We start from the raw sequence: 15,083 nt of genomic DNA, 5'->3' as shown, positions 1-15,083 counted from the left end.
GCTCTAACGGGTAACATGTACGGGCTACGTAGTCAAGAAGTGGGAAGGTTAAACTGAGCGATGTAACGGTACTTGACTTTAACGGGGGTTTCGTATACGTAGGATTTTCGGGAGCCCCGACCACCTGCCATTTCCACATACCCGGGATTGTTCTCTCCAAAGTCTGTCTAATTACCATCGTATGACGGCATGGCGCACACCCATCAGACCAACAATTACAACAAAAACATAAAGACTAGCACACCGTATCTCTCTCCCCCTGCTCGCCAATCCCTTATCACAATCATGGGCTGCTAAGCCGGTTCTGCGAGAACCCCCATATACCGATCAAATAGTTGAATCTCCCGCGACGAAGCTCCGTGCTAGTCCCTAGCTCCCCCTAGCCCGTTGCCATGCTCGCTTGTCGGGACGCCGGTACCGCCCAGAGGTCCAGAAGCACAAGAAACAACGAGCAGGGCTAGGCGAACGTTTAGGATTCCGGGGCGCCGATACGAGGGACGAAAAGGCAAAAAGAACAGAGCTGAGAGAAGCGAAGATTGACCATTCTTCCTCACCGTTCCTGTTTCCTATACCCATGGCCATGGTAATAACATTGGCCAAGACAGAATCCTTTGCATCCACCCAAGGAAGCAAGCGAAGAGGTGGGGGGAGGATGTTTACACCGCTATGTAGCCATACGCGTACGTACGCCCCGCATCATCATCATCATCACCACCAATCCACTCCCACAAACCATCTTCCCTACGCACTTCGCTCTCGCACTCGTACAGCTCGCTTCACTCTGTTACATGTACGAACGCGGCCATACCCACGCGCCTAGTCCCCACCCACCAATCACCCCCTACCTAACCACCCTTTCCAGCACCCATCGCAATCGCTATCCCCTCCCCAAGCAAAAAAAAACGAAGAAAAATATCGCCTACCCCTGCTTCCTTCCCCACTTCACATCCCTACCCCTCGCTCCCCCCGGTCTCCCCTTCTCCTTCTAGAAAATACATACGCATAGTAACCCGGCATTTTGGCATCAGCATCAGCATCAACATCATCATCATCACCATCGACCCTTGTTTTTGTTTTTCTGGTCTCTCCCTCCCTAACCACCACCACAGCCGCACACTTGGCACTAGCACACATACACATACACATACACATACACATACACACACACACACTCTCTCTCTTCAAACCCGACATCTCCCGCCATCAAGCCATACTTGCACATCACTCCTGTTGTTTAAATCACTGAAAAAAAAACATCCCCATCACATGTTTTAATCCCAGCCTTGGTAGAAAGAAAGAAGTCGGGAATAAGCCTCCCCCCTCCCCCCAGACCCACACCTACACACACCCGTACACACACACCCATGAAATCAATCAAATCAAACAAGGGGGAATAAAGTAAGTGAGTAGTTAGTTAGTTAGTGCAGCCAGTTAGGAGGTTTTAGAACAGAAAGCGAGCGAGCGAGCGAGCGGTGGGGAAACGAAGAAGGTCGCCCGTCCAGCTAGGCGAAGGGGGGGGGAGGTGGGGAGTAAGAGTAGTAGCCGGGTGGGTGGGTTTGCTTTTTCGCTAGATTATGCCAGATTGGGATTAGTGCGGGTTAGGGGTTAGCGAGGCGATTGGGGGGTGGGTGGGATGGAGGTGCGGGTGAGTGGGTGGTTAGGGAAAGTGTGGAAGGGTTTGATGGAGGGTTTGGGCTGAGGTTGGTTGGAAAGGGCAAGGGTAAGGGTGGGTTAAGGGCGGTGATGATGGTGGTGGTGGTTGTGGTTGTGGTTGGAAGGGGCTGGTTGTGTGTGTGTGTGTGTGTGTGTGTGTGTGTGTGTGTGTGTGTGTGTGGTTGCGATGTCGATGCAAAGTATGTAAGGATTATACTTATGTGGCGTTTTTCGGATAATTTGTTCGCGGGGGGGGGGGGGGTGCGTTTATTTGATCCTTTTTCGATTGGGCCTGGGTTGGGTATATCGCGAGTTTAATATTTTTTGGGCCCTTTTTTTTTCTTGCATTGCCGCTAGTTCCGCATGCTTTGGTGATGAAAACGTGCATGTGAATGAACATGTGCGTGTGCAAGTGCTTTGTTTCGCTTTGCCCGTTTGGGGAATTGCACATGTGTGTGTGTGTGTGTGTGTATTTCATAACTGCGGACTCGCTTTTAGTTACGAGAAATGGGATGGATGAGGAAGGTGATGTGATATAGTTGCGGATATACGTGTCAAGGGGGGTTGGTTCTCAACAAGAGATAACAGGAACCCTTCTGTTCTGCCGTAGAAGGTATATTCAACAGTGTTATCATCTCAAAGATGGCCGTGTCATGGGAAGACACTTCATATCCATCTCCTCAGGCCGTAGGTTTAAAGACACTATAGCCAAGCTTTGCTGCCCGTACGAGGTCAGTTTTGCCCATTGCATAGACTCACTCTACTCTGCTTGTTGCCAATCTGGCGCCTGAGCCACGAGTATTTTAATGAATATTGTGACCATTGCGGAAGCAGGTGAAACATCTAGTGCACTGAGCATGCCTAGGACTGAAGAAAGTGTGTCAACATCACACCACTGATGCACACGAAAAAAAAACCTCTAACTCCTCCACATGCCAACACAAGGCACAGAGCAAAGCCGAGGCACATGATTATCCAGAAAAGACAATTTTCTCTGCCGATGACGAAAAACGCTGAGGACAGTGTAACATAGGGATTCATTCTATAAATGTGACGTATCGCAAGCACACCTACATTTGACTGCCAATGCATGCCAACTCATCCAAGTCCATACCCCTCAACCCGCAACCCGCAAGACCGTGTCACTCGCTCAAGCCAAAGTAGTCTGTTTGTTCGTAAAGTGATGTGCCGAACTCCTGTGCCGAAAGTACTTGTTGTGATCGCTTCCCGGCGCCTTGAATGGCCAATTCAAATACGCATCCAACATTTCTGTAATCATCTCCGGTGTGAGCAACCTGACCCTAAAGTGATCCATCTGCAGCCTCCCGCCCTTGTCTGGGTCCCTTAAGCTCGGACACTCTTCCATGATATCGCGAAGTCCGTGCTGCATCTTGTCGAGGGCTTCGGGAATGGTGTCCGAGGGATTGGCATAGAGCCCGTGTATGAAGTCATGCAACCAATCATAGTAATCGTGATACTCTGCAGTGGGCTGTGGGATGGGCTCGGTGGAGATGAGCGAGAGACGATTTGTGGGCCAAGCTTCGTTGTTGTACATGGTGAGTGGTTCAAAGGGACGAGAATCCCACTGAACACGAGGGGCAGGGGGTGCCCGTAGAGCGAGGCGGTCGTCGAGTTCGGTAGCTGGAGCGCGAGCATAGTTGAGCGGCATTTTTCGGTTCCCCTCCTCCCAGCTGGCGTTTAGCTCTTCCAACTTTGCCATTGCCGCGTCTTTTTCGGGTCCATCCTGCATGCGGAGAATCTTGCCTTCGAGCTCATACATGGCCTCACCAACGTCAGCTATCGCCTCAATTTGTGACTTAAGCCTTTGGGTGAAGTTGATTTGTGCACAATCTGAAAGGTATTTCCGAATTTGATCCTTAGCAGGATGATCTTCGGGAACTATTTTCTTGCGTGTCTTGGGACTTTGGAGAGCTGTTCCATTGGGAATTTCGATATCAGGATATTTCTGTCGTATGGTCTTTTCAATTTCGTAGTGTTCAATAAGTCCTTCACTCAGTAGACCAGTGGTTGACTTTCCCGCTAGTTGTTGCTCATGAAGGTACTCTTGTATCTCAGCACTTTTGATCCTGCCTGTGCCATTGGAAATGCGCTCAATATCGGCAGCAAACTCATGGATACGATCGCGCCGATGCGGTGGAAGCTCCATGCCCAGTTTTTTACCTCTTCTCAGAGCATGGACAGTGCTCTCAATGGAATAATGAGGTTCACGTCCTGAAGATCCTTTGCCCACTTTGCGCGGAGTTTGGGTCCCGTTCACAAGTACGTTGATGCTCTGAGACATCTCCATGAATCGATTGGTCTTGTACATCGTGCTAATAGAATCAGCCATTGAAGTACCAAAATCCTCTTGCTGCATCCAGAAAAGCGTGCGAATAAGACCGTAAGCATGGAACAGTTCGTTGCTCCGAGCAGCGGCACTGAGGTGGTAATGAATTTGCTTGGCCATCGAGTCAAACCCAAGGCCGGACAAGGGAGGGTCCCAAATCAGAGACCCTGTCACCAGTAGTGTGTTGTTCGGTTCCTGAGCCTTCGGATCGCGTGGGTCTCGTATTGTCTGCTGAGGAAAGACACCCTCGGTGACCATGTTGCTGTATGTGTCGAGATCAGTTGGATCTTTCTCTATGAGCGAGTACTTGGAGCCGGGAGCGTTAAGCAGAGGTTCGAGGAGATCTTCGAACCTATCGAAGCGGGGTTCGAGCAGCACATGGCTTCGTGGCTGAAGGTAGTCGTGAAGCTTCTGTGACCAGAGCCCAGCGCCGGGATTAATGTCGAGGATGTCACAGCCCTTGTGCTTTTCCAAGGTGGGGCCAGCGTACTTAATCACATCATCTGTACAGACTTTGTATCAATATCACTCTAGCTAGTTGTGTGCTCTAGAGAGGGCGCGACGTACCACACAGATCGGGACTTACAATTTGTGCTCTGACGTGAATGCCGCCAGACAGGGCCGAAGGACCTGTATTTGCGCCTCTCCTCTTCTTGACCCTGGGTTCGAGGGATGGGTGTATCAACTCATTCATGGCGAAGCTCAAGGGATACTTCTCATCTGTCTCCAGCTTCTCTTCGGACCAGTAACTATTCGTACCCTTTGGGCGCCCGCGCTTGCCACCATGTTTGACGGTAGCAAAGCGCGTCTGGCCCTGTGAAAAAAGAGATATGTGTGATCGCCATATATTGCGCGATATTGTCGGGCGTATGCGAATCATCAAGGCGTGCGGTGGGTTCAATCGATCCGCTCTGCCATAAAGTTATATGCCGCGGGGATTTGCAGCATTTTGAGATAACGCGCTTATCTACACGTGATCACGTGTGCTAGAACAGGCCTGTCACGTGCTCATCTGTCCCATTTGAGTAGTTTGCGAAACAACAGTCATGGTTACGTCAGACAATAGAATGACAAAAAAAGGTCACCTCCTTTATTAGATAACATAGCTCGCTTAATGGTAAGTATGCTATGCAGTTGTCTCAGAACAGAAGGTGGCTCCACCCAGGACAGCGCACAATGAGGCCTCCAACGCGGCTACAATATGTAATGTATATTACCCCTCAGTTTCACCATGGCACAGAAATCCCAAAGCAATATTCTCATAATAGGTGCCGGATCATGGGGGTGTTCAATCGCTCTCGAGCTCGCCCGGCGCGGCTACACTTCCATCACTGTACTGGATGGCAGCCCATTCCCTTCGGCCATCTCGGCTGGCAACGACCTGAACAAGATTGCTGAGGAAGCAAACGAACCATCTGATTCTGACAGCGATGAGGACTACTTCTGGAACCGCATAACTCAACTTGCAATGCACGCTTGGAAACACGACCCCGTTTTCTCATCCTTCTACCATGATACTGGCTTCATCATGGCAGCTGTAGGCGACAAAGCATACAAAGGTTGCGTGGAATACGCAAAAGGAGAAAAGATCGCACCAGTGGCACTCAATAGCAAAGAGGACTTCTGACTTACGATGCCGAAGCACGTGCTACAAGGCGAGCTTGCAGGATGGAAGGGATTTTGGAAGAAGAAGGGCGCAGGCTGGGTGTTTGCGAGTGGCGCTCTAAAGGCCATGTACAACGAGGCACTAAGACTTGGTGTGAGCTTCATAACAGGAACCACAGGAAAAGTCCAGGAATTGCTCTACAACCCAAACAAGAGTCATGTCACAGGAGTGAGGATCGTAGATGGTACCGAGCATGTAGCAAAGCAGACCATACTGGCAGCCGGCGCGAACAGCGACCTGCTTGTAGACTTTGAGCAGCAGCTCCGACCTACAGCCTGGACACTGGCACACATACCTCTCTCCGGCGAGGAGGCAGAGCATTACCGCAACCTACCCGTACTGTATGGCGTAGATCGAGGCTTCTTCATCGAGCCAGATGCCGAAAACCACGAGATGAAGCTCTGCGACGAACACCCGGGCTATATAAACCCAATTTATGACAACGGAAAGATGCGGTCCGTTCCGTTTGCCCGTCATCAAATTCCCAAGGACGCCGAATCACGTATGCGTCTTCTTCTTTCAGAGACGATGCCACAATTCTCCGAACGCGACTTCAGCTTCACACGTATATGTTGGGACGCAGACACAGTTGATCGTATGTTTCTCATTGACAGGCATCCCGTGATATCAAACTTGATTGTTGCCGTCGGAGGCTCTGGAAACGGATTCATGGCGTCTCCTGCCATCGGATCACTGGTTGCCGATGTGACTGAAAATAAGGGAGAAGAGAGGCTGAGGAAGGCAATGAGATGGCGGCCAGACATAAGCGTAGAAAGAGATTGGTGGGATACGCAGGGCAGGTACGGTGGTCGTGGCAGAGTGATGGATTTTCGAGATGTGGAGGAGTGGACTCCAACAACGGCGTAAAATGTCTAGGTAAGGTCAGCGTAACAGAAAGTGCGTCATCTCAAATTAAAGGTCCACACGGCTTGTGTTACAACCGCCTCTTGGGTCTGGAATACATCCATTAGGATTTGCACAAATGCAGAGGATGATGTGGAGACAAGTACAGGGAAATCAACCAGCAGATCAAAGCAAGCAATGACAAAAGGCCAGGTTACTCTATTTCTTGTTCTTTTTGTTTAGTAGTTCTACTCATTGTGCACTACAGGCAGGGTCAAAGCCTCAGAGTACGGCTTGTGCCAATTGTGTGCTTGATGGTGAACTCCATCATTGCACAATCAACTGCCGAGCCCAAAGACCTTGCAGTACAGCACTGTGACATCTTCCGAAGGGTACGTATCCGATGGAGCCGAAGCTCAGAGCCTGGGCTGAGCACCTCTAGGCCCACTGCGGCCCGAACTCTACACTTTGTTAGTGTAGGGACCCCGGTACGATCTGGAGCTGTTTCTTACACGCTCACCGACGCAGCGCCGCTGCTACACAGGGTATAGAATTTCGGCGGCCCCGCAGTAAGGAAGATGTTGGTGCCTGATTTCCGAGTACGTAATACCAAAGATGGAGTTGTGTTTCGGCGCTCTGAGAAATGAGATTGAGGCTGTGCTGGAAAGATGAACACCGCCACGTTTCACCGCTACCATGACGTTTCCATCTTGATCTTCCTATGTTAATATGGGGCGTAAAAGGTGGTGATGTCTAATAATAAGATGTAGTAGGTGTGGAGCCGATTCTGCGTTGAGAGAGTGAAAGAGGTTGGGAACGACGAGATCGAGATAGTCAATCTGATAAATTTAGAGCTTGATTGGCTACTTGGAAAAGTCACTATTCGATAAGTCGGCAAGGTATTCGAGTATAGACTTCAGGTGCATCGTCTTTGACAGCAGTTTTACTTTGTGTTTCCCTGTGATTGAACCGTTGACGAAACGTTTGCAGACATGCGGCGTCTGTACAGCAAGAATCCAAGATTGTGATGAGTGATGTCGTCAGGATCATCGGCACTATGAGGGGGGCTTTAGCATATAGTCTTGGCATCAAGTAATCATTTTTTGTCTGGGCGGTACGCATCCACTGATATGATATGGAGATGGTAGTTCCATACTGGTCATTTCGCCACGTCTGAAGACGGAAAAAGAAATCTGGACAAGAGTTTCGGAGTCGTCAAAGTGGCCTGACTACAACCAAAGAACTACTATAAGAAGCCTGAAGACGGACCGCGTTCTTCCTGTTGGTTGCTTGAGATGATCACTTGTGGACAGTCTATCATAGCCACTCGATGCCGGCAAGGCTCAGGGCACATGCTAGCGGGTGTTGTGTTGGTTGGGGAACTGGTTATATTGCAGTGACTATTTATACGGTGGCCAGGGCCAGACATATGTCTCTTGGGCCTAGGCATCACCTCGGGAGCACTGTGGTGCTGAACTGTCAAGTCAGCCTTACTCTAGTCTGAGATGTCAGTACCCTAGAGACAAGAGACAGTGCCCTGGTTGTGGAGAGTCCCAAGATTAGTAACTCTCGAAGCACTGGCCTGCAAGGAGCGATGAGATCAGTGACGGGTATGTTGGTATGTGCACGTTGTTGCGGGCTGTGTGGTGGACCGAGTGGTGGATAAGTGGAGGATAAGTGGAGGGCGAAGACTTGTATGGGTAATGGGATGGAGTAGAATAGAGTAGGTGTAGTGAGCTAGTGTTGGGGTTGTTGCTGGGCTGGCAGGAGCGAGGGGGAATAGTAAGGAAGGGGCGAGTATAGCATTTGCCCTTGGCCTCGCCCTCGCCCTCGCCCTCGCCCTAGCCCTCCTTGCCCTTACCCTGCTGTCAAGTCAAGTCAAGTCATTTTGGTCCTATAGTAGGTTTCGACGGGCGTATCTTGTCCCCGCGCCGTCCTGCGCCCAACAACACAATGTCGCTTCTCACCACACATGAGTGGCTGGCGGAATATTACACCGAACCCTGCTGCATCGACGGAGACGGTAACAACACTGGAAGGTGACTAATCTTTGCCTCAGCGTCGGGGTCCATCTTTGCCTGTCTTGGAAAGCAGCGAGACAGCAAGTGCAAATTTGCAGCTTGTGCCGCATATGCTAACTGACTCCCAGACTATTTAGGGATGATGAGATGAGTGTAGGCTTCGGCTAGTCGACTGCAGAAGAGAAGGACCAAGCTTGCCCCTGCTTCGACATACATACGATACATACATACAATACCTAGACACTAATACTCGACTTGGTGTTGGAGCGAGATGGTGTGCGGGCCATCGTGGTCTGACTCCTCCACACAGACTGTCCGCCCCCGCGTCACTGTCACGGCAAGGAGGGCTTGGGCAGAGGGCCCATCAGCAGCTATGCCTCCCAAGTCAGCATACATGTGTGTGTAGGTCCAATACGAGGGCGTATGGCGAGCATCAGCACGGCCGTTTAGCCGCATGGCTGTTGTAGGCGTCTGCCACAGCCAGCGAGTGGATCCACAGCGCCGGCCCAGTGTGCTCGCCTGTTGGACATGTTTCTTGCGTGCCTGTCCAACCACGTCGGAAGCAAGAGGCCGGCTTGATTGACAAGCACGAGTCGTGATTTCAAATGCAATCAAACTGTCGTTGCAGGGCGCTGTCTAGGGCCGTCGCGAGTGATGAGCAGGAATGACCGACGGTGGTCCGACGTCGAGGACCAGAGGGAGGGCGTGAAACTTCGGCTGCCCAGGGCCTGGCCGTTCGTCAGTGGTGACGGGGACGGGCGTGGTGTGCTGCCTGATGGGTGGTGGGAGCTGGTTGCTGGGAGCCGGGAGCTGGCTGCAGGGTTTAAAAATACACACACGGCTGCCGGCCCATGCACAGTCACAGCACCCAGCACCCAGCAAGAACAAGAACATGGCCGCCAGAGAACAGACGACGACGACAGACAGACACCGACAGCGACAGGCATGCGCAAGAGTAGGTAGCGCGGGGCGTGTCCCGTGCACGACGCCCAATTTTTGCCGGCGTAAGCGACTGAACTCAGGCCGCTTTTCGTCACGTCTGCTCCCTTGCCTGCGATCGGCAGGCCATCTTCTCCAAAGCCATGGAAAGTGTATCTCGCTGCCCCTCCTCGCGGCCTACACACCCACGCTACTGCTACCGCCCTTCCTTCGAATGTCGCTCCACAGCCCGCCGCACTAGTCGGGCCCATGTGTGGCTTTGGATGCCGTCGCAGCCTGCCTGGCCCCCCCGCCGGGCCCCGTTGCGATGCCGTGTCTGTGTGTGCTGGTGTGGCCGGCTCTGCTTGCACCATTCGCACCAAGGGCCATGCACGGAGGATTCGTTGCTGCAGGCCTGCTTGCACTTGCCAGACGCCCTGCCAGCCGTTGGCCGCCAGAGTCGCATGAACCTCCTCGACCGGTCGTTCCCAAGCGAAATGGTGGATGCTCTTCACCCTGCACGTAGGCTACTTGGACCCTAGTCGGCCGCTTGCCAGACCAGCGCTAGGGCGGCGCGCTCGCCATCAGGGCGGTACCTTCATTCACAGGGATCAGCTCGCCGGCCCACGAGGCTCACTCGCTCTCCACTGCAATTGTGAAAGGGTTATGCACCTGCGCTGCAATGGGCCCAGTGGTATCAGATTGGGAGGCCAGCGCAGCGAGCGTTACTAGCCAAGTCACCCACGCTCGACAATCACCGCCGGCACTGCTCCCGTCGTCGGATATGTGACCCGACTGAGAGGTCTCCTCCGGTCCAACACTGGCTGCCTCTAGACTGCCCTCTCTGCATCGAATCGTACACTTGTACTTACATATGTACCTGTCCCATATATGGCCTCAACTGACACTGCCTGACTGGACTGACTTGCCACTCCCTGCCACTCCCTGCTCAGCCCTAACCACCTTCTTCTTCTTTCTTCGTCCTCGCCCCCCATCTCTACTATTCCTAGCTCAAAGCACCCAAGTGGAGATCCAGGGCACTGCAAGACATTACAACACCGCCACTACCCGCCACTCCTTCTCGTCAAGTCTCACATGCCCCCCAGCCTTACCGTTGTGGAGAGCACCCCCTAGTGCAGTGCCGGGCTAATCCTGTACACCCCGGACTAGCAGCCTTACCCTACCCTAAACCCTAGAGTCTGGGTCTGTGCCTTAAGACTGGATCATTCTCACCCATCTGTTGGATTTCCCGCTTAGACGCACTGGCCTACTCCTCTCGCATGATATACAACGCACGCTTGCGTCGATTGAGGACCATTTGAAGACAACCACACCTCCCTTCTCGCAATTCCTCTTGGACTTCCACATACCTACACACAGCCACGTTGACCCCAAGGATGACATTCTTCTCTACTGAGGCAGAGCTAGCGCTCATGGCGCCTGATGACGGCATCGGTCACCTGTACCCCTCCAGCACTTGCCAATCACCTCCGAGCATCATGTACTCACCACCACTCCACCATATGTCACACCGTCCCTCGACAACAATGGCCGGCCACGGTGGAATGTATACCCCTCCGCAAGACTACAGACCCATCATGGAATCGCCATACCCTCCTCACCCCTTCTGGACCTCGCAGGCCCAGTCTGTCCCGATGCCTCAAGTATCGTCGTACGCTTACCCTCCATACACTGACATGGGATCTCCTCCCATCCTCTCCCACGACTCGACCCTTCTCTCACAGTATCCCGGCGTCACTCGACCCTCAAGATCACACTCGACATCGTCATCAGTGGGCCATGGTATTGCGTCCAGCATCCCCTCAGAGACTTCGCCCCCCGCACTATCGCGGTCGCTTTCCCCTTCATCGCCAGACCTTCGAGCGTACGGCATCCCAAACAAGAACGGCACCTGGAGTTGTGCGTACCCAGGATGCACATCAAGAGCAGTCTTCACCAGGGGATGTGATCTTCGCAAGCACCACAAGCGACACACCAAGTCGTTCTTTTGCCGACACGGCGACTGCCCGCAATCTCAAGGAGGAGGATTCTCAAGCAAGAAGGATCTAGCGAGACACGAGGCAAAACACAACCCGGGCGTTTTGTGTGACTGGGATGGGTGTGACAGAGTTTTCAGCCGCGTGGACAATATGGTAAGTTTGGGCAAAACCCAGTAGTGGCAGGAGATCAAATGCTGATTATTTCTACAGAGAGACCACGTCAAGAGAATACACCTCAAGTCGTCACGGAAATCGTCGACAACATCAGCATGAAGATGGCGGTTTGGTTAACCGTCTCACATTTACTTTCGTTCAAGATACCCTGATTGCCATATCGGTCGCTATTGTTTTTGTTTTTACTTTTTTCTTCACTTCTCTCTTCGTCTACGATGGTAGCGCTTTTTCACAAATGCATCACTACGGCGTTTTCCGCAGACTAGAGCACGATCCCTGGAGTCATATGGACTATTCCAGGATGTATGCATCACGGACAGGACGCTTGCTAGGAATAGGGTGTATATACAGATACAGGTGCATATGGGCCGCGGCCGCCTGCACTAGCTAGGCACGAGTGACGTCTGCTGACAGAGCGACGTTGCTTGGAATTACATACTACACTTTAGTCGCAAACAGACATGTGCCGCAATTCTTTGTCGCTCTCTCCGAACCGCAAGCAGACTAGTAGGCCAGCAAGAGGTCGTTTGGGGAATGTCACGCCAGAGGGGTCGTCTTTTCCGCGTCGGGAGTTAATTGAGAGCGAGACCGACGAGGCTAGTGGGGGGCCTTATTTCCCTGCCATTCACTTGACAAGGCTGACTTTGACGGCTCCGTCAAGCGCAGGTGGGGCCCTCGACCCGGCGGTCACATGACCATTGTCTTGTTTGCGTAATGACTGTTAGCGAGCAGCGAGCGTCGTGCCGACACTGATGGAATTGCACCCACGGCACCACCCTCTTTGGTAGCCAGAACCTTGTCGAGTCACTGCGGCACTGCCGGGGCACGACATGGCCCTACCCGGAAACACGGGCGATGCGATGCGATGCGATATGCGGCTGCAATCCCAGTGGCCGGCTGTGGCTCTTGTCACCGATGCAAGCCGTTTCCATGGCCTCTGGGGACCGACATGCACGGCATCGTGTACATGTCGAATGCAAGCGTGCGTGTATACAGTCAGACATGGCACCTGCACGTCAATGTAACAAGACATGAACACTGGGCTGGACGAGCGCTGTCAACTCGAACTCGGGGCCACGGTCCCATCACGTATGCGGCTGCAGACGGCGACACCCAAGCGGTTCCATGCCGCGAGCTTTGCTGTCTTGGGGGCGACAACAAGGCGAAGGCCGAGTCGGCATCGAATCAAAACTCGCTTGCGGCAGCGCGAGTTGCTATTTTCCTCCAACACATGCTCGCGCTAGTGCACCAGTGTGCACAAACAACAAGTCGATTGGGGGGGCGGCTAAGGCTCGATAGTGTCGAGGTCACGGTGATGACTTTGCCGCGGCCTACTACTATGTACCATCTGAACATGTACACCAACATACAAGCTGACAGGCAGCGGCATGTCGTCGTTCCGAGCGGCAATGCTGCGACCTTGTCACTGCGCCGTTTGATGCGCCCGTTAAGCAGCCAACCATGCCCTGTCCACGGTGACGGCACAACATCGCCAACCGCTGACGGGTCGCAGACCGTGACTGTGGATTCGCTTGGTGAGATCTTGGGCGTCTTAGCTGTGCCGCCACGAGGTGGCTGCCTGTAGGCTTCGCTTCCTCACTCGTCATCTCGTACACGACCCCTACATGGCCACTGTTACCCCTGTCGTATACCGGTGAAGGCAGTCGACATGGGTCCGGTCCGATGCGGTCTAGAGGCAACTCCGCTCTTCTCCAGTAGCCTATCCACATGCTGGGTACAGTAGATCCGGGTCGCGCTACTCGAACCCTCATTTCTGTCCCCCTCTGCGCTGTCCTATCCGCCTCCCGTGGTCCCCGGGATCCGTCCCAGACTTGTCGTCATAGTTGGCTTGTATACCCTCCTCCCTCGTCTCGCGTTTCATTGCTTTCACAGTCCAATCCCAACAAGTTTCACCGTTGCTTAAGCAGATGATGCGTGACGCCAGCCAGAGGGGTACAAGCAGCCACCCGGCCGCAACTGCAAACCTTTGTCATGTGGAGGGCATCTCAGTCTCCACACTGCACTGTCGCCAAATCCCATCATCTGTATCTTTTCGGCCCATTAATCAGTCCAATCAGCCACCCGTAGATATATCCAACCCATAAATACGTCGACCGTGCATGAATATGGGGTTGCCATGGCAAGAACCCTGAGGATGATCAATGGGTTTGGGAAAACATTGCGGCTGCTGCACCGTGCATGCCTCCATCAACAATATCGCCGACTTAGCGGACCACTTTTATGATCATGGGGAATGTACAAGTTTCATATGTCCTATTCTGGTCACCAGAACGAGATGACTACCAGAGCCCTACTCAATCAACGGCCGACCGCTGTCCCGACCGATCGTCATGGCGGCCAGACCTCTCTGCCCATCTTCACCAAAGAGGGGCCACGCAGGATCCACAGTGCCTCTGCCGTCAGCATTTTGCGCTGCAAACATCCGGATATAACGATTGAGATGACTCGGACAGCCCCATTTGGGTTCTTGGCTAGATCCCAAGTTCGCATGGTGTCCATAGTCTCCGTCGTCTTAACGTGATTTGGGAAAGTTGGTCCAACGACGTGCTGGATTGCTTGACTCGCGACGCTTTCATTTGATTGGTCTGCTCGGGTTCCAGCTTCATACTAGCTTGATTGCGCTCACTGCAAGCTGCCAAGCTGTAGTGGATACGTGGCGCGGAACATCTCTTAGCGGTACGGAAAAGAAGGGAGCATAGGGCACTTTTGTTCCTGAATGCAAACCTCGAGCAATTTTCGCCCAGCCTACCTACGGCGGAAGGTTGACTAACTTCCGCAAAGGGGAGCCTAGTGCCGCACACGGCAAAACATGTGCACTGACAATCTGCATCTTGACGACAAAGGAAGGTGCAAAGTGAAATCAGCTTCAGACATCTGGAACGTTCAAAAATACCTCCGACCCGCTTCACGATGCATGTATTTGAAAAAAAATTGCGTGTTTTGCGCGCACTTATTTCCCAACCCAACATGGCCGAACCCGAAGGGCGCTACATGCGGTCTTGTGAATGGCTTTGTTGTTAAGACTGCACATGCAAACACAGGCATGAACCCTGCGCTGCATCCAACCGCTAGAGCGAGCCATTAGATGATGTGTCCAACATTGCATCGCGCAAACACATGAATTTGAAGATGGCCGAACTTTTAACTTTAGTCGAGGGGCCATTTAGCGCCTTTGTTGCAATGACACGGCTTGAAGAGCCGGATCAATCAGTCTCATGTGGATTTGTTTGCGCCTACTAAATGCGGACACAGTTGTAAGTGATGTGGGTTTGACTTGTATAGTGCATTTCCTATTCAAGGGTCCATTGGAAAAAGCCAAAGGAGATGTGATGATGACTGCGCAATTGGGTTTTTGCCGGGATGTTTTTTTCCATGTCGGAACCTTTGTTTTCCATCTTCGTGGACGACAACATGGAAAATCTCTGGCGTCGTGGATATAC

General features: G+C 52.6%; 4 protein-coding genes across 4 annotated transcripts; 3 read left to right on the top strand and 1 right to left on the bottom strand.

Annotated features, from left to right (window-relative positions):
- Positions 1 to 2,803: 2,803 nt before the first annotated feature.
- COCMIDRAFT_83931 (uncharacterized protein) lies at positions 2,804 to 4,880 on the bottom strand (the record flags this gene model as incomplete). The annotated part of the gene is made up of 2 exons (XM_007685596.1): positions 2,804 to 4,503; positions 4,568 to 4,880. The coding sequence occupies 2 exons, from the start codon at positions 4,878 to 4,880 to the stop codon at positions 2,804 to 2,806; spliced, it is 2,013 nt and encodes a 670-aa protein (XP_007683786.1).
- Positions 4,881 to 5,231: 351 nt separating this feature from the next.
- COCMIDRAFT_32906 (uncharacterized protein) lies at positions 5,232 to 6,533 on the top strand (the record flags this gene model as incomplete). The annotated part of the gene is made up of 2 exons (XM_007685568.1): positions 5,232 to 5,597; positions 5,643 to 6,533. 2 exons carry the CDS (start codon positions 5,232 to 5,234, stop codon positions 6,531 to 6,533), a joined length of 1,257 nt encoding a protein of 418 aa, XP_007683758.1.
- Positions 6,534 to 6,694: 161 nt separating this feature from the next.
- Positions 6,695 to 6,984, top strand: COCMIDRAFT_83792 (uncharacterized protein; the record flags this gene model as incomplete). Its single annotated transcript, XM_007685595.1, has 2 exons — positions 6,695 to 6,901; positions 6,952 to 6,984. Coding segments are annotated over 2 exons (240 nt in total), but the record flags the coding sequence as incomplete, so codon positions are not given.
- Positions 6,985 to 10,845: 3,861 nt separating this feature from the next.
- Positions 10,846 to 11,721, top strand: COCMIDRAFT_83912 (uncharacterized protein; the record flags this gene model as incomplete). The annotated part of the gene is made up of 2 exons (XM_007685594.1): positions 10,846 to 11,601; positions 11,659 to 11,721. 2 exons carry the CDS (start codon positions 10,846 to 10,848, stop codon positions 11,719 to 11,721), a joined length of 819 nt encoding a protein of 272 aa, XP_007683784.1.
- Positions 11,722 to 15,083: the final 3,362 nt, after the last annotated feature.

Source organism: Bipolaris oryzae (assembly GCF_000523455.1).
Source record: "Bipolaris oryzae ATCC 44560 unplaced genomic scaffold scaffold_11, whole genome shotgun sequence".
NCBI lineage: Eukaryota > Fungi > Ascomycota > Dothideomycetes > Pleosporales > Pleosporaceae > Bipolaris > Bipolaris oryzae.
This window is presented reverse-complemented; position numbering and strand designations above follow the sequence as displayed.